Source organism: Centrocercus urophasianus, unplaced genomic scaffold (assembly GCF_019232065.1).
Source record: "Centrocercus urophasianus isolate 14NV4802_14NV808 unplaced genomic scaffold, USGS_Curo_1.0 seq_11, whole genome shotgun sequence".
NCBI lineage: Eukaryota > Metazoa > Chordata > Aves > Galliformes > Phasianidae > Centrocercus > Centrocercus urophasianus.
The window spans coordinates 89,876,795-89,898,674 of record NW_024884253.1 but is presented as its reverse complement, the minus strand read 5'-3'; the positions used below and the strand labels follow the sequence as shown (position 1 = coordinate 89,898,674).

Here is a 21,880-nt window from a genome sequence, read left to right as displayed (position 1 = left end):
TCTGGAAAGGCTAAGATATTCAAGGTAAACAAACCCCGAACCAAATACTCAAGAAATCGTTCTCCCAGGTGTACTAGCACAGAGTACCCACAAAGATACTCTTTGCTCTAACAGAAACTATTTTCAGGACGCTGACTGCTAGGGATAGCAGCCCGTTATAGGATGCTTCACCTATTAACCATTAAAGTTGGTGCAAATGGAAGTTCATTTCAACTGAAAATAAAAACATATGTTTATATGTTGAATCATTACTGCTTGCTTTTTCACTGTATCCAAAAGCACAGAACTTTCAGTGAAATGAGACGACAACCTAGATGCCCTCAGCTCTACTCTACTTGTTTGTTTCTAGGAAGATAGACTGCTTGGAGATATCATCACCACCTCCGCCTTTCAGAGAATCAATGCAGAACAATAGATTTAACCACTTATAAAAGCTAAGTTGTAGAAGAAACTCCTGAAATGTAAACTTAATAATAAATAATAATAATGTTCAGAGAACAAACTTTCCCATTATCCAAAAATAAATTAAAAAAAACACAGATACATTCCCAAACATATTCAACAACCTCTTGCTGCTGCCCCCAAAGTTCAAAGTGTGTCACTTTAGCTTACAACTTTGTAGTTCCTTAACAGCACCTTTTCTGACTCCAAGGTCACTTAACTTCCCCACTGCTCATTAGTACACAGCAAATCAACTTATCACCTTATGCTTCCAGCAGTTCATTATCTCAGCTCTGGCAACCACACAGGTCTGTACCCTCAGGGTAATTAAATAGTAAGATATGCAGGGACAGTAGGGAAGGAAGAAAAGGTGAACATCTAGTCCCTGTGAAGCTACACTAAGTTAATATTGTATTAGTGGCACTACAATGGGAGCTGTAGGCTATGGAAATTCTGCCTTAATACACCAAGCACGTAACTATAACCCTGCACTGAACTTACAAAGTTCTGAATGTGCAACACCAACTCTATTTTTAAACTACACACAATATTATCAACTTTAAAAGCACAGTTGCACAGTAAAATACATTAACAGAGCAGATTACCAAATCAAGTAGGTAAAAACTGTGTAGGGAGGGGGTGGGGGTCTTACATGTATAAAGTGCTTTACCATTACCACCACAGACTCTCCCACACTGGCATAAAGACAGTTTAATTTATGATCCTAAGCCAATCTCCCTGCTTTCTCATTTAGCAAACACAGCTAAAATGAATACAATGAAGTATACTCCTGCCAGTGTGCTATGGATGTTGCATGAAGCAGGGTAACATACTGCTCTATTCCCAGGTAGAAAATATCATCTTCCAGGTTGCTTTTCTGAAAGTCAGTTTTCATTCAGATGGCAGGCCTAACTTTAGGAACACTAGCCTGCTAAAACTGACAATTCCAGGATACCTGCTTCCCCCGCCTCACACTCCTCTCCTTGGTAAAATAATTTGCTGCCGAACATCTGCAAACACATGCATGAAAATCCCTACCCTCATGCAGGCCTGTGGCATAAGAAACAATTAACCAATTTCCAAGGTCTGAACTGACTTTCAGGAGAGGATACAGTCACCTGTACACCTCCTCCTTCCAGCCACAAAGGTACTGACGTCAGGAGAAGCAAACAAACAGGAAAAATAAAGAAAAAAAAAAAAGCTGCTCATTGTTCCCAGCCTCTTCTGTCACACACATTTTCCTTCAGTCAGAGTCTGCCTCAAGAGATTTTCCAAGAGAAGGTTCTTTACAGAATCACAGAATCACCCGGGTTGGAAGGGACCTCAAGGATCATGTAGTTCCAACCCCCCTGCCTAGCAGGGCCACCAATCATACTCATTCAGATCAGGTTGCCCAGGACCCCGTCCAACCTGGCCTTGAACACGTCCAAGGACAGGGCATCCACAACCTCCCTGGGCAGCCCGTTCCAGGTCCTAACCACTCTCCTTGTAAAGAACTTCCCCCTAACATCCAACCTAAATCTTCCCTCCCTCAACTTGGATCCATTTCCCCTAGTCCTGCTGTTGTCAGCCCTTTTGAAGAGTTTACTCCCCTCCTGGGTGTAGGTTCCCTTCAGGTATTGATAGGCTGCAATGAGGTCACCCTGCAGCCTTCTCTTCTCCAGGCTGAACAAGCCCAACTCCCTCAGCCTGTCCTCATAGGGGAGGTGCTCCAGCCCCCTGATCATCTTAGTCGCCCTCCTCTGGACCCTTTCCAAAATCTCAATGTCTTTCTTGTACTGAGGGCTCCACACCTGGACACAGTACTCCAGATGGGGCCTCACAAGAGCCCAGTAGAGAGGGACAATCACCTCCCTGTCCCTACTGACCACCCCTCTCCTGATGGAGCCCAGGATCCCATTTGCCTTTCGAGCTGCCAGAGCACACTGCTGCCTCATGTTCAGTCTCTCGTCCATCAGGACCCCCAGGTCCTTCTCTGCCGAGCTGCTCTCAAGGCCCACTCCTCCCAGCCTGTACGGGTGCCTGGGGTTCTTCCGGCCCAAATGCAAAACCTCGCACTTTGCCGTGTTGAACCTCATTAGGTTCACCCGAGCCCAGCCCTCCAGCCTGTCGAGGTCCCTCTGAATGGCCTCCCTTCCTTCCACCGTATCAACTGCACCACTCAGCTTGGTGTCGTCAGCAAACTTGCTGAGGGTGCACTCAATTCCCTCATCGATGTCATTAATAAAGATGTTAAAGAGCACCGGTCCCAAGAGAGACCCTTGGGGGACACCACTTGTTACCGGCCTCCACCTGGACATAGAGCCATTGACCACCACCCTCTGTCTGCGGCCTTTCAACCAATTGCTTATCCATCGGGTCGTCCACCCATCAAATCCACTTCCCTCCAATTTGGAGATGAAGATGTGGTGGAGGATCATGTCAAAGGCCTTGCTCAGGTCCAGGTAAATGACATCTGTCGCCTTCCCTTCTTTAGGGACAGCTCAGGTGCAGCTGATATACAAAGAGTGTCATTCAGATTTGGTAACTTCCACATGCTTCAGCCCTGTAACTGAGTCCCTTGAACAGGAGACCCACATGTAAGAGCAGATGACTTCAAGAGGTTCTTCCTTCCCTAGCATTTCCTCCACTGATGTTAGTCAGGCTTGGCCAGTCAACCCACCTTAGTGGGAAACAACACGCTTTGTTCCACAGTGCTATTTCACTCAAGCAATTCATTTCAATTCTTACACTATCAGTGTGAGGTAAATGAGTACTTAACATCTGGACAAACACTCCACTGCAAACTTCCCAACTCTACTTAATGACTCAAAATAAGCAATCATTAGCCATGCAGTACTTCAGATTACGCTTGATGGGTAAAAATGCATCCAAAAGCTGTACTGGTAGCAAACACAGCTGCAGAACATACATGGCCTTTCTCACAACAGAAAAATACGATGACAAACAACAAGGTGCAAACCATCTCAATCACTTTTTTCGGTTGCCCCTAACCCCCCTCCAAGAAAGAATTAATGCTTTAAGTCTTTGAGAAGTTTTGCAAAGGCACATTCAGCATTCATTGCTATGACAAGAATTGCTCACTCTCAGGAGATAGTCAGTGGTGATCAGGATCAGCATACAAATGAGTAACAACTTCTTCATTTAAGTGACAGCCAGAAAAACTTTACTGGAAATTCTCATTAGGAATAAAGCAGGACAGGGGGCCCTACATTTCAACGTCTAGCCAACCTTTTATTTCCTGCAGTACATTCAGTGACTTCTACGTTGACTTTTCCTGCATTGCAAATGTTTCACTGTGTTTATTTTTCCTTCATTATATCTTTTCTTCAGTTTTAACACTGCTTGCTATTTTGGTTTCCATCTGCGGTTTGGAGACACACAAGTAATTACACTAATAATGTTTTACTCAAATAACTCTCACAGATGCAAAACAAAGTACTTCTTCATTCTCTACCAGTTTGGCAATTTCAAGAAAAGTTGAACACAGAAGCAATGAAGAAAATCTTTATCTGCTTGTCAGACCCAGAAATAATTACTACATTCTTTCAGTCTACTGCACTATTCAGAATCTCTGATACTGCATTTTCTTTTAGCCATAGAACTTATGGTCAAAGAGAAATCATCTCCTAATACATTTAAGGATGCGCTCGTAGCCCACCCTACAAGCTGCACTACCACAGTTGCACTATTTTTGTGCCCAGATATAAATATTTTCTGCATGATGAGGAAACGAGCAAGACAGAGAAGCTAATGCCCACAGTAATTATACCCCTGAAATATCAAAGTTGTTTAGTAAAACAGAGATGCAGACAAATATTTTGGATTAAGTCAGAAATTGGAAGGAAAAAAAGAAAAAACCTGATTAAACCATTTGTAGCTGCTGCCTGCTCTAAAGAAATTGTCTCCTGTGGCATATGCATATATATTAAAAAACTGAATGTTTCAATTTAATGCATGGAAGGCACTCCACCACGCAGTTCTAAGTCACTAGCACCTGTACCACCTCCCAATTAAACGACTGATTAAGTCCTCCAACAAACATTAATTATTAGAAGTGATCGATTTAATTAGAATAAATCATAAGGAGTCTTCTGGCTATTAAGATGAAAAGCCCACTATCTGCAGCACTTCAGAGGCTGTATTGTACAACTTCAAAGTCATCAAGAATCTCATTTGTTTCAGAAAAAGCCCCATTTGGTCATCCATACAATAAATTTAACCAACTCACTGCAGCAGTTCCTTTTAAAAATCAGCCCACTTGAGACATCTGTATTCAGTCACTATGTTCAGCAATACCCAGAAGTTTCCTATCAACCCAACAGACGAAACAGACAAAGTCTCCTTCATACAGGTATAGCCTGTATTAATTTCCTACCTAACAGAAGGTAAATGCTGTATTTGCAGATAATAACACACGGTTTACCCTATTTTTTTAAATCATATCATACAAAATGCTACGACTAGTTGATCATTATAAGTTTGAGAACGTAAAAATTTGTTGTGGCACAACTCTTCACCACTTAGAATAAGGCTGTTCTGATTTTGAAGATTACAAACCACCCCGAGAGACTCCAAAAGCTGCTTACAACACGAGTAGCTAGCAGCAGGCACAAGGGTTCTGAACCTTGAAAAAATTCCTCTTCATAGTTACAGAATTTGTACTTCCCCTTCTATAAAGGGGGAGTTTTGGGCAGCGATAGAAGAACACAGCGAACAGAGAGAAGTTCGCCATCAGGAGACGTTTGAGGCGGTGCCCGCTCACCAAGCGTCCTGCTACGACAGAACTACGGCTGTTAGCACACGGATTCACAGCTGCCTACAGCCCGTCAAACGCCGCCCGAGGAGCGAGCCACGAAAGGCTGCCGCTCAGATGTCCGCGGTCACAATTACCCCCTTCCCCAGATTCACGTAACCTTATAGGTGAGGCGACACACGCCTCGCCGCTCAGCTCCCCGCCGCCGAGGCCCATCGCAGGATCGCCCCGCGCAGCTCGGCGGTACCCGGCTGTGGCACGGCCCGCCTCCGGGCCCGCTTCCGCCATCCCGCCCTGCCCGCGGCGCCTCAGCTCCAGCTGCGCCTCACCGCTACCTTTACCCCTCTGCAAGGCGCACCCTCGGACGCTCTCCTAGAAGGGCCGAGATCCCTAAGCGCTCACCTGCCCTAGCACGGCAATCCCCTCCCCTCGAGTCCGGCCTCCCGCCCGGCCCGCACTACCACAGGCGAGCAGGCCCCAGGACGGGCCCCGGCGAATCCGCGCCGCGTCCCCGCGGGCAAAGACCGCCCAGCCCGGCACGGGAAGCGCTTCGCCCCCGAGCCCGGCGATGGCGCGGCGCGGCGCCGCTGAGCGCCCGGCCGAAAGATGCCCCGCGCCGCCCGCACGGCGTTCTCAACAACAGCCCAAGTTTTTACCTCGCTTCCCCGGCTCTGCAGCGGGCCCCGAGCCGGCGCAGCCCTAGGCAGAGCTAATCCTCCTCCTCCCCCTGCGCCGCACACGCTTGTTTTTTATTTCCTACAGTCCCGCCCGCCGCGAAGAAGCCGCGCTTAGGGCTGAGGAGGCGTGGAGGAGGCGCGTCGCGCTGCTCTCGGCTTGGGGGCGGGGGGCGCGGGGCGCGGGGCAGCCGGGCTCACCTGATAGCGCTCCGCTTACGACGAGAAATCCAGTTCCTTCCGCCTTGCTACTCAGCGAGACCCCCTCTGGGCCCCGGCACTGTGATGGGAGGCGGAGGGTCTTTGGGCCCTGCAGGGCTCTGCTGACAGAGCCCGTGCTCTGAGCTGAAGCCAAAGGCCTAGAGTTGCGGTCCTTAGGACCTGAACATCCACCTTCATGATACTGTTCAGTCCGCCGTGGCTGCTAAAGGAAAGGAGTGAGCTTGGAGCTGTGGGCAGCCACGTGCAGTGATAAAGCAAAACAGACACACAGGCTCTCGAGGGGTCTTAACCATCCTCAGAACTTCGCTTCAGTATCTCAGGTCCCAGGATGACCCTTAGCTTAGCTGCTGTCTAATCCCACAGGTTCCTTATGTGCATGTTTGTACAAGTACAGTTCATAAAACATTGACATGTATGCTGTTCAAACATTAAAAAAAAAAAAAAAAAAAAAAAAAAAAAACACCCTCTTTTCCCTCTTTCTTGAGGTAGTTCAAGAAAGATGAACTCCAGTTTTTATAGGATCCACAAATTCAATTGGCACCATTCTTGCTGGATCACAGCTGCTTCTGCTTGCACAGTCTTAGATACCATACAAAACAGCTAAAGAGCAGAGTAGTTTGGAAATTCAAGTTCTTTGCATTTAAAATAAACACATAAATATTCATGGAAGCAATGTGGAATTTGATTAGTAGGACTGAGATGCCTAGCAAAGATCACACTATCAGCTGATAAATGTAGCCTCGCCTGAGGAGCGTGTGCACATCATCAGACAGAAAAGATCTGAACATCTTTCCTTTGGCTAGGACCCTGTGTAAACAAACAGTAGCCATCTTGACATCTTTCTAGCTTATTTTCTGCAGCTAAATATCCAAAAACAAATTCATGCATATGAATCCTAAGCAGGAACACATACACATTGACATAGGCAATGGTTTACAGCCTATCCTAGCAATACTTCTCTCTGGCTGCTTAGGCAATAATGTGGTGGTTAACATTTGGAAATCTCTTGCTTTAGGCTAAGAAGCTCTCCTGGAGATGCCAGAACTGGGCTTCAAAGCACAAATCTTAGTCTGTGTCTGCAGAGCATTACATTGTGGCAACAGGCAAACAGGTTATAATATTTCGAAGGCAATGGTATTCAAATACAGATACCTTATTTACTGAGGGACAGCAACATAACAAACACTAACCAAGCAAAAGACAAAGTAGGTCCCAGACATGCGTACCATCTAATTTGGATAAACCTTTGTGGTATTGAATTGAAAGCTTCAGAAATATTTAGTAGTCAGACATAATCAAAAGTCTTTGTTTATAATCACAGCTTAAACTTCTTCTCTCCTTTTCTGACAGAGGATGGGAACACATACTACAAATCTCTTAGATCATCTCACATGGTTTCTCCTAACTCTCACCATGTGCATCATCCTACACTACAGGTCACGTGTAAAAATACAACACACATATCCTTAAATAAAGCCAAGAAATTCTGAGAATGGGATCAGTTTCTTAACAGTGCATAAGTGCACAGAATGAGCACCTTTAAAGCCTCACAGGGTTTTTTAAAAAGCACCTTTAAAGCCTCAGAGTTTTTCTGTAAGTCCCACTTCATGGATTACCCCATCAAGTGGCTATCCGAAAATTTCAATGGTCATTAAAAAACAAACAAAAATTATTACCATCAGCTGCAAACTTTTAAGCAAAATTTTTAAAGCCTGGACTCCAAGGAATTCAAGAGCAGAAAACAGAAATTCTTAAATTTAAAAAAAAAAAAATCTACTATCATGTGATTTAGCACTCTGACAGATGACTATTAAATACTCAAACTTTGGAAACACTTGATATATATGAGTGCATCTGCTTCCAGATGAACATGTTATTACAAATAAATGGCAATAGCCAAAGAAAAAAAAAACTGCTTTTGCATGCCACTTGGAACACTATGTGAAAATTCAGGAAGTTAAATATATGGGTTTGCTGCTATAGCATTAGTTTACCATAAATGCATGTTCTTTACACTTTATAACTCACAGACATTTGACAAATAGTATATTCTTGCATGTTTAAGTCTCCAGTTACCATCTCTATATTCTGAATTCCTCTCTTCCACCCTTTGACAGTAGTGGAGGGGAATACAAAAGGTGAGGGGAAATCTATGTCTACATTTTAGGAGTTTTATATATATAAACCTGCACAAAGGTGTAGTCAGTGTCTAAGTTAAACATTAATCTCAGATGCACACTGTTCAATCAAGGAATCTACTGTGTGAAAGCAATTCCTAAACTGCTAATCAAAATAGGTTACTGTTGCACTTTAATAACAGCAAAAACACTTTCAAAAATTCCAAAGAATGGAGTGACAGAAGTCTCTGTGTGACTCATACCTTTTTAAGTTCTGAGAGTCCTTTTACATTGTGAGGGTCATTTGCTCCCGATCTTAAATGGTGTTTTATTCTTTATGGTATCTACAAAAGCAGACAAATTTGGGTAATGTTTCTGCTACCCAAATAAAGCTTTTAAATCAGAAGACAGAGAGACTGATAATTTGATCATCAGTGAGCTGAAACTAATCATACAGCGCTTGTCAGCAAACAAGAACCTGGAGACCAAATGATATACAAATCTACCTGTTGCTCCTACATTTAACTGTTACAGCTCCAAATCAAAATAGTAGTTTCTCATGGGTGTGAAATTTATACATGGATGATATGTGCTATAATTTTTATGATTACTTATAAGGCATACAGATGCACATCAAGTTAGTGTCAGCATTACTGGATAGGTAGGAAGTTTCCACTCAGTTCCTAAACCTCACTACACTCTTCTAAAGCAGGTCACTTAATACAAATCTGTAATCCAACTTCAGTGTTGGAGATCATAAAATAATAGATTATTTGGAGATTCTGTAATAGTAGCGTAAGAATTGACATTCCTTCATAAATGTCACCCCAGCAGCTCTGCATTCTGCTATGAACTACGACCTCTAAACCCCAATTTGTGTTACTTGCTCACTACTCTGTGCAAAACTTACTTTGCTGCAGTACAATTTTACTCTTCTTCAGTAAGATCTCTTTCTGTGGTAACAAATGCAGTAAACTTTTGCCTTTCAGCTAGAGTATTTTAGAATGGAAAGCTGTAAAATAAGTACAGGGAGAAAAGTACTTTATAGAAATAATAATATAAATATCCCTCCAGATAGAGATATTCAATGACTTTCTTAAATGCAACATAAAGCAAAACAGGCAGTTCCCTCAGGAGAACAGAAAATTTGTGGCTTGTGGATTGTTCTGCAAATATAAAACTATGTAAAAGATAGTACCTCAGCGTACTGCCAGAATTTGCATTAGTTTCTTACATAAGCAGTTTTCCAAGTTTTCTTCCAAGGGATACTTTTGTATGCGTCTGCTAGTCAGGCAATTCCTGGAATTCTGTTCTGAAGAATATTGCTAGGAAGCTATCTGGCTTGGATGCTAGCTTAATCTTAAAAAAAAAAAAAAAAGATAGAAGCAATTTCAAATTTACTCAGGAATTCAGGTCACAAAATTATTTCCATGAGCAAACAGTTAAAAAAAAAAAAAAAAACCAACAACAAAAAAAACCCACAAATTAACAGTCCTGATGTTTTCAACTGCAACATGAAAAAAAAAAAAAGAGGTCTGCGATCAACTGGCTTTACTGTTTTCTTTCATATTTAATAAAACAAATCTTTATAGCTACACTGCTGTACAAGTAATATTCATCTCATTTGCTTCGTGCTTACAGAACTATCCCTGCACATGCCAACTGTGGGCCCTAAGCTTCACTTTCATAATTCTGCAAGCCACCAAACAGACTGACCATATCTAACACCATATTAAACATTCTAGGAATCAACACACAGGACCTGTTTTCCATCACCAACATCCTGGTATGAAACACAATGTTTGTGGTAGCCAAAAAGATAATGTCAAACGTACTGACTGATCAGACACACTGGTGGTGTATTACAGATGCAGCAACATGAAATAACAACCTACATTAACCTTCTGAAACATTCAACTGATACGGTATCAAAAGAGAAATACAAAATTTCCTTAAACAATATGATTAATCCGCTCCATACCGAAAGTGTGCTAATGAAAATTTGTCATTTATCCAATGATCGTTTGGTTCTCTGGTTCCTTACGAAGCACAGAACAAGCAGCTTGCACCACATGTACAACATATTCTCCTTCTACTGATGTTCCACATTTTCCTAAAAAACAACTGTATTTTTGCAGCCTATCCGCTTGCAAGGCAGAAATAAGGGCACATCTGCTTTCCTCACTTAATATAGGCATGCCAGGAGCACGTGACTTTAAGGCTGGTTCATTTTACATGCTACAATGAGTAGCATGTATGCAGTTCTTCTTGTCATCCAGTACTTAATGACCTGTGATATGGTAAATATTTCCTGGTGCTTAACCAGTTCATCTCATAAACTTTATGCTATTCTTGAGTTTCCTAGAACTGCTCCTCTTTTTCATTTTTTCTTGTAAGCAACAAAAAGGCATTAATATGAAACTACAATAAGAAATACTACATTTAACAAGTTTAAAAGTGAAATCATGAAGGCACTAATGCACTGCATGACAGATATTGTGTGTAACCTATGCAAGCACTACTACATTCCAGAAAAAAGTTCCAGATCAAGAAGATGCTTTCAATTCAAGCCTGGTGGCAGTGAATGAGGTAAGCCAAGCTGTACTTGATACAACTGGAAGGAAAGAGAACTAAATGAAAAATAATACAGCTGCTGTTCCTAGAACTCAGGCAGTTCCTCTCATGGGACCTAGTCAGAAGTTCTGCACACAGGGATCAGTTGCACAATCCTTCAAAGCTTGTGATGGAAGGCAGTGAAGAGCCAAATGCCATGTATCATATCCTCGGTGGGATATGGAATGGAATGGAAATTTAGTGTAGAACATACAAAACTTGTTGCAAGTGGCTACGACAGGTTCAAGAAGACAGAGCCAAGATGCCTTCACAGGCCTTATCAGCTTCAGTGCATCACTCCTTGTGTACTTTTAGCACTGTGACTGCCTTTTCTACGGCAGCTTCAAAGTGATGTATTCCTCTTCCACAGTCTCTTCCCTCCAGGCAGCAAAATAGGACCCAGACCAGAAAAATGTACAGGGGACTTTTTATTGGGAATCATCCACATAGTATGTGGCTGTACACCCTGACTGTTCACTTAGTCCAGCAATTACACACCTCAATGTGCACATGTACAAGGGCTACTCTGAAAGTAATACCTCCTATTTTATTACATTTATTACATTAGCCCATGGCATCCGTAGTGGAAATGCTAGGTCACAGCTTAAAACAGTGATTGAGCACCTGGTAGGAAGGCAAGGCTAACCCAAAGCAGTTCATGTGCATATAATGCACCTGAGTGTCTGGAAGGGGTAGAACTAGGATCCATCCCTTGCCAGAACTTATTTAAGGGTTGGCAGTGAAAGTAAGGATATCTCTCTAGAGATCCATGTGTGGGTGAGGCTTTCTGAAGGTACGCAGTTTCTTTCCTGGTTTTTTGTGCCTGCTGCTGTGTTTGAGCAAATCCTCACTCACTGCAGCCTGGGATCTTGCTGATCTGCTGTTATTGTTGTGCTTTTTATTACATTAGAGCACCGGAGGTGGATATTGGTGGTATGGCAGTAAAGGTTGAGCCTTGTCAACAATATTCTGTTAAATTTGGTTGCCATGTGACAGTGACAACAGAAGGGCAGTCTGACAAAATGGCATCTGACATGGAAATACATAGTGAAACAAAGGTGTGTCACTGAATTCCTTCCATGTGGAAAAAATTGCATCCATTAATATTAACCAACATCAGCTGAATGCTTATGGAGACCAAACAGTAGACATTAACACAGGGAAGCAGGTAGGTGGTGGGTTTCAAGAATGACTCCATAATAGCAGCTGTGCAGCAGCTACACTGGTGCAGACTGATACAAGTATAGCATGAACATTCTTGTTTATCGCCAGTCAAAATTCATACCTAACATTGGTGACTCTGTTGAAAAGTAATGTTTTGTAGCAGAGAATTTGTTTTGTCAAAGTGTTGCTGTGTTCCTTGTATATCTTGTAGTTTTCACCAAAATAAATAGGAGACATTACTTTCAGAGCAACCTACCTGTTCTCAGCTCCCTGTATCCAAGCAACTGACCTCCTCAGAGTTTCCCAACTAACCTCTTGAAGACCTTTTCAGTGCTTCACAGCACTTCTCACTGGTACTGTGTAGTCATACAGCCTTTTGTACTCTTCCTTCTGCCTGGTATGGCCAGTGATTCTGTGCCTTGTCCATGACAAACAATTTTACTGGGTGTTTGGGTTTTGTTTTGTTTTTTTTAGCTAATAGCACTGAGTCAGAATCCACTTAACATGTTATGTGCCTGTATATACATTACTATATACATACAGTACAGCAATGCTTGGACAAGATCAAGCAGCACGTCAGTGTCCTGGGGGCACAAGTGAAGTGAATGGGGTCCCAGGTAGTCTTCTCTGCCTTGACAGATAGAGACAGGTTTGTGAGCAGAAGTTGACACGTCATGCAGATTAACACCTGAATAAACACCTGATTATGTGGCTTGTGTCATTAACAGGTTTTGCCTTCCAAAATCATGGAAGATACTTCAGTGAATACAAATTATTGGGGTGAGATGGGGTCCACTTATGTAGAAAGGAAGGAGGATCTTCACTAGCAGATTGGGTGATTTAGATATTGTGCTTTAAACTAATGAACATGGAAGGTGAGGCTCTGAACCATGACACACGCACTCACAAGCTACAGGGTGGAAGAGACCAGTGACCAAACCTTTCTAAAATGTTCTGTCAAAGATGAGGCAGTCAAAGGGCAAAATGAAGTGCCTCTATAGAAACGTATGGAGTGTGAGTAACAACAAACACGAGGAACTGGTAGTCACTACCTGAAGAACCATGATTTGTTTGCTATTGTGGAAATGTACTGGGGTAGATAACGTGACTGAACTGCTACAATTCAATTGCTATAAACTGTTCAGAGGTGACAGGTATGGAAAGAAAGGTGAGGGAGTTCCCCTGATACAAGTTGTAGCTTATGAAGTCCCTTAATGGACAGCTTTCCAGTTTGTTTAGATAATGGGAAGAGTCTGTGTCTTTGTATTGAATAGAGAGCAATTCTGCCAGACTTTGTACTTGAATAGGTAAGAAAGTTTCCACCAGTCTTTGCAAGGAATGAGTACATATCTATGGGAAAACCTCTGAATGTAAATACGCTGAAGATGTTTTTGTGCAAGGTATGTGTGATGGGAGGGGAGGAGTATCCCCTACGCATCCAGGGCTGATATTAAGGAATGTCTACTTTCTATCACTCCAATTTGAGTCTTAGAGAGTTTCTTGATCTACTGCTTTATGGTAACAATTTGTCAACCCAGATGGGATGGATCTCTTGAGCCTCAAATGGTTCATAGGAACACAGAAGCTTAGCTGGCACTGAGGTATTCTTGGCAGGACCCTTATTCCCAGACTGAAGAGCCCAGGAGCAAAGACCTCTGACTAGTGAGTATCAAGGCATTCCTTTTTTATTTATTGTTTTGGTTGCCCAGAGGAGTTAGAGGTCCCCCTGTATTTTGGTTGTCTGCCTGTCTGATGTCATAGAAGTCACACAGGGTAGGGCTGAGGATCCAGGTGAGGGGATTAAAAAGTACCCCAGGGTAGTTAGAGGCCCCGTGTATTTTGGTTGCCTATCTGTCAGGTGTAACTAAAGTTGTTCTGAGTAGGGTTAAAAGGCCTGGGTAAGGAGTTAAATCCCCAAAATTGGCATAAAACTGGGATAATTGTCATCAAGTATACTTGATTGCTGGTTTGTGCTGTTATTACATGCTGATTGTTTTTGTTATAGTACAAAGGATTCACCCACATGCATTGATAAGATGGACACTGGATGTGGTGGGTGAGGGAATTTTGAAGATGTCATCTTTGGGATGAGTTCTGAGTTACTGGAAAAAAATAAATGGATCTTCTTGTGGGGTTGCACGGATTTAAGATGATTTAAGATGATTTAATTAAGTACTGCAAATCAATGGTGGCCACTGTATAAATTAGAAGATAGAGAAAATTGGCCAGTGAATGGTACTTTGAATTATAATACTTCGTTATGATGTTTTCGTGGAGAGAAGATAAATGGGATGAGGTGGTGTTACATACTGATATGTTCTTTGTAGCAAAGCAACATTGAGAGGCAAAAGTGTGGGATTAATTTGACCCCAAATGATACTCTGATTTTGGCACTAGAAAAGGATAAAAGAGGAAGAAAGGAAAGGTGTTTAAAAGGTGGTGTTCTACTTGTAGTACTGGACAGAGATGCTTGAAACTAAATAAGCAGGAGGAGGGTTTAGAGATGTCAGTAGCCCCAAGTGGGAGCCAGAGGCTCCAAGAAACATGGGCCTGGGCTCCCTGGCACACAGAGGGGTTGGCTCATGAGCCTAAAAGAGGGACTAAGGGACTATAGGAACAAAGCTGGTGGCAGAGAGGAGCTGCAGCTGGTGTAAGCTTGTGCTACAAGCCCCACTGAGGCAGGCAGTTGGAAATAATGGTATGGTTGTAGTTAAGGTACCCATTTCAATTATGGATTTAATCAACTGGAAAAAACTTCCTGGCATCTATGTTGATGATCCTGAACAGATAGCTAAGGCTTTTTAAATGATGATTAAAACTCAAGATCCAGATTGGAAAGATACAGAAGTTATTGTGCAGATACTGTTTGGTAGTACAGAAAAATAAAAGATCCACAAGGACCCAAGTAGAGTGCTCAGGTAGCAGCGATGCATTGCAGAAGTTTTTATTTCTTTTTTGCTTGGGATATAATGCTGGCAAGGACTAGAGGGGCCTAAATCCCAGAGTGGATTTAGTCTCGAGGAAGAATATTCATCTGCTTTACACCAATTCTGAGTTGGCTGCAAGGTGCTGGCTGAAGCAAGAGCTACATGGGACCCCCCCCAACCCAGATCCTCCCTGAACTGGCCCCCCTCTTCTTGTGCTGCTCATGTAGAGGTGCTCAGGGTAAGCATGGAGCTGAAATCCCAGCTAGAGGAAAAAACAGTATGCTAATTGTAGAGAGGAGGGGCACTGGAAGTGATAATATTCCTATCTGCAGAGGTCTAAGAAACTTCATGTTCTCTGATAATCATGGAAGCTAGCGATAAGGGGACTGGAGGTATGTTCCCCAGGAAGAACCTCTGGTTAAAATTAAGCTGAGGGAAGATGAAACTGAAATAGAATGTTTTGTTGACACAGGAGCTACTTAGTATTAAATGCAAAGAAATATCTGATGACAAAAGTATAACACTGTAAGAGCTGTTGGTGTAACAGGCAAGTCAGAAGCCAAACTGTTCTTTAAGCCTTAGACATTTTAAAATTGAAGAATAATGGGTGACACATCAGTTCTTGTATTTACCAGGAGCATCTTTAATTGGTTGAGATTTGGTGGAAAAATTGGAGGTGGAAATAAAATTTAAAGTCAGAGAGGTAAAAGTATTGATAGCAGAACCTAAATTTGTCCAAACAGCAGTGTTATTGTCAAAGGAAGCCGAGCCAGCAAAGAAAGGAATTTCACCTGAAGGTGAAGCTGCAGCAGTGCCTTTGGGACAGGCAGGGGAGGTGCCTGGAAATCTAAGAGAACTGAGTAAGGATAGATAAGCCAGGATCGGTTACCACACATCCATTCCAACCAAGAGATGGGTGTACATCAAATCCTGGACATCCAAACCGCTGCAAGAGAAGTGGAAAAGACCCTTCCAAGTTCTTCTGACCACCTACACTGTAGCGAAAATGGAAGTAAAAGGAGTCTGGATTCATTATTCTCAATTAAGAAGGCACCTCTTATGTGGAGAACTGAACAGGCTATCTTGCTGTTGAAAGTTACGATAAATAAGCAAGCATAATATAGAAAGTAACTTTGCTGGTAGGAATTTGCTTTGTAGGCTGTGAAGGATGGAAAAGTAATGTACACTTACAAATAGTAGGGAGCTAATGTAACCAATTCCTCTGCTGGATATATACTCAGTTGCCAAGGAGCATGCAGGTACAGTATCCACTGTATTGTTAATATTGTTAAACTGGACAGGAAAAAAAATACAATTGGCAACAACCAATGGCTGTTCCCAAGGAGCTTACATCTTTGTCCAGTGACTTCTATTGCTTGGCTCCTTTTTAGCAATCCTGCATGCATCTCAACTTAAGGAATTTGCCTCATTATGTACATCATTACGTCAGCTGTACAAAAGCATTCAGGATTTGACCAGTTCAACTCCCGCTCTTAGTTTATAGAGCTAGTAGTTACTCTCCTAATGGAATATGATCTCTACTTTCTAATTCACAACGGCATGATTCAAAGAACTCCCAAAGAGTGGAACCTAACCTATAAACGGACATTATGAGAGGGAGATAGAATGATAGAACTATTAAGGTTGGGAAAGGCCTCTAAGATCATTATGTCCAACTATCACCACTGTGCCCACTAAACCAAGTCCTAAGTGCCACATCTACCCCTTTCCTGAAAGCCTTCAGTGACAGTGACTCTACCTCTTCCCAGCCTATTCCAATATTTGACCACTCTTTCAGATAATTATTTTTTTTATAACATATGGCCTGGACCTCTCCTGCCATAAATTTAATGGGAATTCTTCTTGTCATACTACTAATTACCAGAGAGAAGAGACCTATCCCCACCACATTACAGCCTTCTTTCAGGTGGCTGTATAGAGCAATAAGGTCTCTTCTGACCCTCCTCTTTTTCAGACTCAAACCCCAATCCCATCTGCTCCTCATAAATCTTGTGTTCCAGATCCCTCATCAGCTGTGTTGCCCTTCAGAAATGCACTAGAGCTTCAGCTTCTCTCTTGTAGAGGGGGGTCCAAAACTAACACAGTACTTGAGGTATGGCCTCACCAGTGCCAAGTACAGAGGGGTGATCACTCCCCTAGTCCTGCTGATTACACTATTTCTGACACAAGCCAGGATGTCATTGGCCTTCTTGGCCATCTAGGCAGCCTGCTGGATCTTGTTCAGCCACCTGCCAACTAATACCTCCAGATCCTTTTCTTCTGTGCAGCCTCCCAGTCACACAAACCTGTACTGACGCATGACAAACCAAAACTACTACACTTGAAATAGAAGGAAGACGAAACTTTTACCATGGCAGCAACTATAAAATACGAGGGATCATAATGCCTATCTGTGCAATACCAAATCTCAGTGTAGTACATGCCAAGACAGCTGTAGAAGACAAAAAAAATTACCACAGATATATTTACTGCAGGGATGGAGAGTGTTTTCAAAATTTAAGCACATTTTTGGTGTTCCTATTGTCATGTGCAGGGCAAAAAAAAAAAAAAAAAAGAAACTTTACAATTCAGTATTCACAGTTCAGAGGTCTGAAAAGTTGCTTTTTCCAGAGGTAACGATACTACAAAGTGGCCTGAAGTGCAGGCATAAGCTCTTTCTAGATCCATCCAAGAACCTAGGAAAGACCATTGCTTTGTAGGCTGAGCTTGGGAACCATTCATTTGTGCTACTCAATCCTTCTGATTATTGCACTAAAATAGCTACCTAGCACTGATTTGTTTTATGTTGGCCTGAGGAGGCTTTTCTGACAGAATGACAGAACAGCCATTTAAACAACAGCATCGTAGAAATGGGGACATTTCTTAAAAGGATTCCCAATTGACACAGCTGTGCCACTCCAATCTTACAACATTACAGTTGCAGCAAGACAGACTTCTGGTATTAACTCCTCCTTCCATCTGTCAGAACCGTCTCTTCAATTCCTTTCCTTTACCACCTGTTTTATGTCTGAAGAGTTCACTCAAAATTTTATTAAGAACCAGAAACCTTCTCTGTAATAAAACTGAGATTAATGTTTCATCTACTTAGCTTTACAAAAATACTGAATTGTTCTAACGCTCCTGATAAACTGAACAGTATAGTTAAGCATGGCAACTTTTTCAAACTATAACAAGATGTTCTCTAGAACTGCAGAAAGTACCTGTGTGCAAGGGATACTTACTTGTTTGCCTATGTTGGCAAAATTCTTACAGAATAGCTCACATATGTAAAATTTAGTCTCACTTCTTGCTCTCTCATTATTCCAAAAGCAGCAACACTGAAATAAACTAGGGAAAGTGTTTTTACTCTTCACTATGGAGAAGGGAATTAAGCCTAAAATAAGGTAAGTTATCACATACTCAAATTTCTAATGCACTAATAGACTTTCTCTTTCAAGTTCTATCAAGCTTATGTCTATTTTGGGTCATTCATATGCCTGCTGCAGTAGCAGGCTGAAGTACAGTGCTAGTGTAACTACAAGACTTAGGCTTTGATAACTATTCTTTCCAAGTCTTTTCCCCTTCTAATATTACTGTAGCAATTGTAACATCTTCAGTGGAGAAGAGAGCTCTTAGAAAAAGAGACTTAGATGAGCTTTTAAGGTTCTATTTAAGGCAATCCACATAAAAAGTTACAAAACAAACAACTTGAAACACACCAAAGACTGTGTTTTGAAAACAGATTGTTGGGTTCATAGCTTCACAGAGTATCTGAAGTTATCAGGTTTAATGTTGATTATGTGTGCCAGGAGAGAACTAGAGAGTGCAAATGTCAAAAGATACATATGTTACAGTTAGCATCTCACCAAGCTCCGGGACAGATTTTTAATCACATTAGGATAACATATCTGAGTTACTACATCCAAGAAGGCCAACCAGTCCAGCCTATTAGAAGAGAATCCCTACTACTGGTTCTGCAAGAAGGCAAATGTTAACCTCAACAATACATTCATATTTTTGTCTGGGGAAATATTTTGTGTATACACGCACTGACATGCACACACCTGCATATGTACACACGTGCACACACACACTTCTGCCATTTAACCAGATTAACAACAGTTGTTCCCCAAAGGAAACACGATAAAAACAAATTTTATTGCTGGTAAATGCAGATGCAGAACCCTCAAGCGTGCACACCACACAACTTTAACTCCTGTGCTCTGAGGAATTCTACAAGTTATTGTTCTGTAATTTGCAGCCATAGAAATGGAGAAAAGATTGTGTAATGGTATATCTGAAAATAAACTAAAGAAAGGGAATGCCAGTGTCCACGTGAAGGTTATATTCTTTTCCTTAGATAAGATCCCAGGATGAGGTTTAATGAGCAGTACAAGTATCTTAGCACTATTCTGCTCAGGTACTTCCAGCAGCAGAGGTTACTGAACAGAGGTTGATTCTGCCATCACAGACTCAGCCCATTCAACCTTGTTTACCATTTTGATGAATTTTCAGCATCTTGATGAAATTTCTGAAAGGTCAAAAATGCAAAACAGACACTACTTACATTACTTTCTGTTTTTTTTTTTCACTTTCACATCTCTCCTTCTACTTAGCATAAACCTTTATATTTCCACTAGTGATCGTGTCTGCATTTTAAATCATCCTCCTTTGCTCAATTTGTAATTTTTTTCTCTTCTTTTTTTTTTTCAGATTATCAGATTTCATTCTTCATTTATATTCATTTAAATTCATACATAATTTCATTAACCTTCTATTTTAGCAGTAAGGCTAACTCTTGCTTAGTCGGGGTTGCTTCTTCTGTAGAAAAATAATGCCTTACAAAACCTATCTGCTACTGTTCAGAGGAATGAAACTAGAAAAGTAGCTAATAGATTCAGAACTTCTCTGAATACTAATATCCTTTTTCAGGGCAAGTCTTTTATCACTGGCCTAAATTATTTGCCCACATTTTGAAGACAGTTTGATCATGAAGGATTTGTGCCCCTTCTCTTTGGAATTCAGTATCCATAGTGCTGCAGGAAAGAGCTCTACAACACTGCCCGTGGTGCCCAGTAACACCATTCAAATCATCCTATTTTCTGAAGCTGCACTGAGCATTTTGATGTAAGAGTTTTCAACTCCTGTCTCAACCTTACCAGTGATCAGCTTTCTTCCTGATGGATGGATGTGACAAATGCCACCTGCCTCAAAAAACAAAACATTCATTATTTCTAAATAATCAACATGAACAGCTAAAGTCAGTAAAATTACTGAAGTTTTATGGTGAGATAAAGATTCCCACAGCATTTTTGTCTGTTACTTACATAACTATTATGAAATGTGTGACAATACCAGAAAGCTAATTATCAGAGAAGAGGGTATAAATGGTATGTGCTCATTTTAAGAAGTACCTCTCAATGGCATTGGAACTGACTGAGGTTTCTAAAACATGCCTGTTATGGAACAAACTCATGCAAGTTTCTCAGACTTTCCTGACTCTGCGTTTGCTGTTCATTCATTCCCGAAGCCATCCAGGTTACTGTAAAACTGTCATGGTTTTATGATTTTTGATATTGGCATTCCACGTCATAACATTATAATATCATGTAGTACACTGGGAGTTAAAGAGTTCATGCGCCTGTTCCATGGATTGTTGATATTTTTGTATATCTGGTTCTCAGAACTACTACACATCCCAGAAGACTTTCACTGTTCCGTTTCCATTTTCTGTTTAGAGGGAAAGATAAAACTGTTCACAAGTCACAACTCTGCCCCTTCTTTTACTCCTTGTCACAGCATCACAGTAAGGCCTTTGGTTTTGGACACTCCCTCTTCCATTTATTTGGTTTATTAGCTTCAATTCCAATTATATTGCATTATGTTGTGTCATCTCACACTGCGCTATCATATTTAGCAAATTAGTTTTCTCCCTTAGCTCGCTGCTGTTTTCTTTTCAGGCCCATCTCCCCTCCTTTTCTCTACTTCCCTCTCCTGAGACATGGGTTTGTGGGCCCTCCTCCCCAGGTAACCACAGAACTGGGCTGAACTGGCACATAAACCACTGACAAAAACCTGTGCTTATTTAATGCTTGAGAGAAGCTGAAATTTCACAGCGCGCTCTAGTGTGATGGGCAGCACATCCTAAACACATAGTTACGAGAAACCAGGCCATGGTAGTCCTGCAAAATATATTTGTCTTTCTTATTTTATATTTAGTTTAGTTTCCTAATAATTTGCTTGTGAGTACAAAAAATCTGCTTTATGTCTCTGAGTTTAGTTTCTTCCTTAACAGCATTTTAACACAGTAACTTCAATCCTGGCAAAAGGTTAAAAAGGAACGTCCTCAAGATAGTTACTTCAAGTTTCCTGCAAGCAGCAGCTAGCTGGGGAATGGAAACTATATATGACTCCAGCAAAAGAACACCATCTTGACAGCACATCCTTATTTATCAGAGGCCATTTGGGAGATGGACCTCAAGATGAAAACACAGGAAAACATATAATTGATTTTTCTGCATACAGATAGATTTGTTTCAAATACATTACTTCTCTTTCCTTCCCTCTCAAACTAACGGGAATTCATTTAACTGCTTCCCCACAGTGCAAACTACAATAAAGAAACACAGCTTTCAGCATCAAGAGCACAGAAGAGAAAAAAAGTTATTGCAGGATTCAAACTTAACATTGTACTTAGGTGGTAAGAAGGACACATATCAACAGCACAATTCTTCCTTTCACAGACCAGCTAAAAATCCGGCCACTGCTTCTCTCCTTCCTCCTACCAGCCCTGGAATGTACCTTGGCAAGGCTCAATTAATCATTCCTTTCCTGGTCAACACGGGTTCCTTCCCAATTCCTGACTTACTACCTCTCTTCCAGGATAAAGGAGGTGTAACTGTTAAAATCCCAAATAATGTTTTAATATAGCTGAAGTCTTCTGATTGATCTCCGTGTTATTGAAAA

At 41.6% G+C, this 21,880-nt stretch overlaps 1 protein-coding gene across 7 annotated transcripts in view; it reads right to left on the bottom strand.

Annotated features, from left to right (window-relative positions):
* Positions 1-21,880, bottom strand: part of TNS3 (tensin 3) — a 210,993-nt gene that overhangs the window by 172,717 nt on the left and 16,396 nt on the right. For 3 of the 7 annotated variants that reach the window (XM_042839571.1, XM_042839611.1, XM_042839578.1), the window contains exon 1: positions 5,363-5,428. The exons of 1 other annotated variant lie outside the window; for it this stretch is intronic. In XM_042839571.1, coding sequence (XP_042695505.1) covers positions 5,363-5,413 — 51 coding nt within the window. In that variant the 5' untranslated portion in view covers positions 5,414-5,428. Of the gene's footprint in view, positions 1-5,357; positions 5,429-5,599; positions 5,677-5,853; positions 5,932-21,880 lie in introns of those variants that run through there. 3 more of the 7 variants (XM_042839604.1, XM_042839609.1, XM_042839610.1) reach the window with 3 other exon arrangements.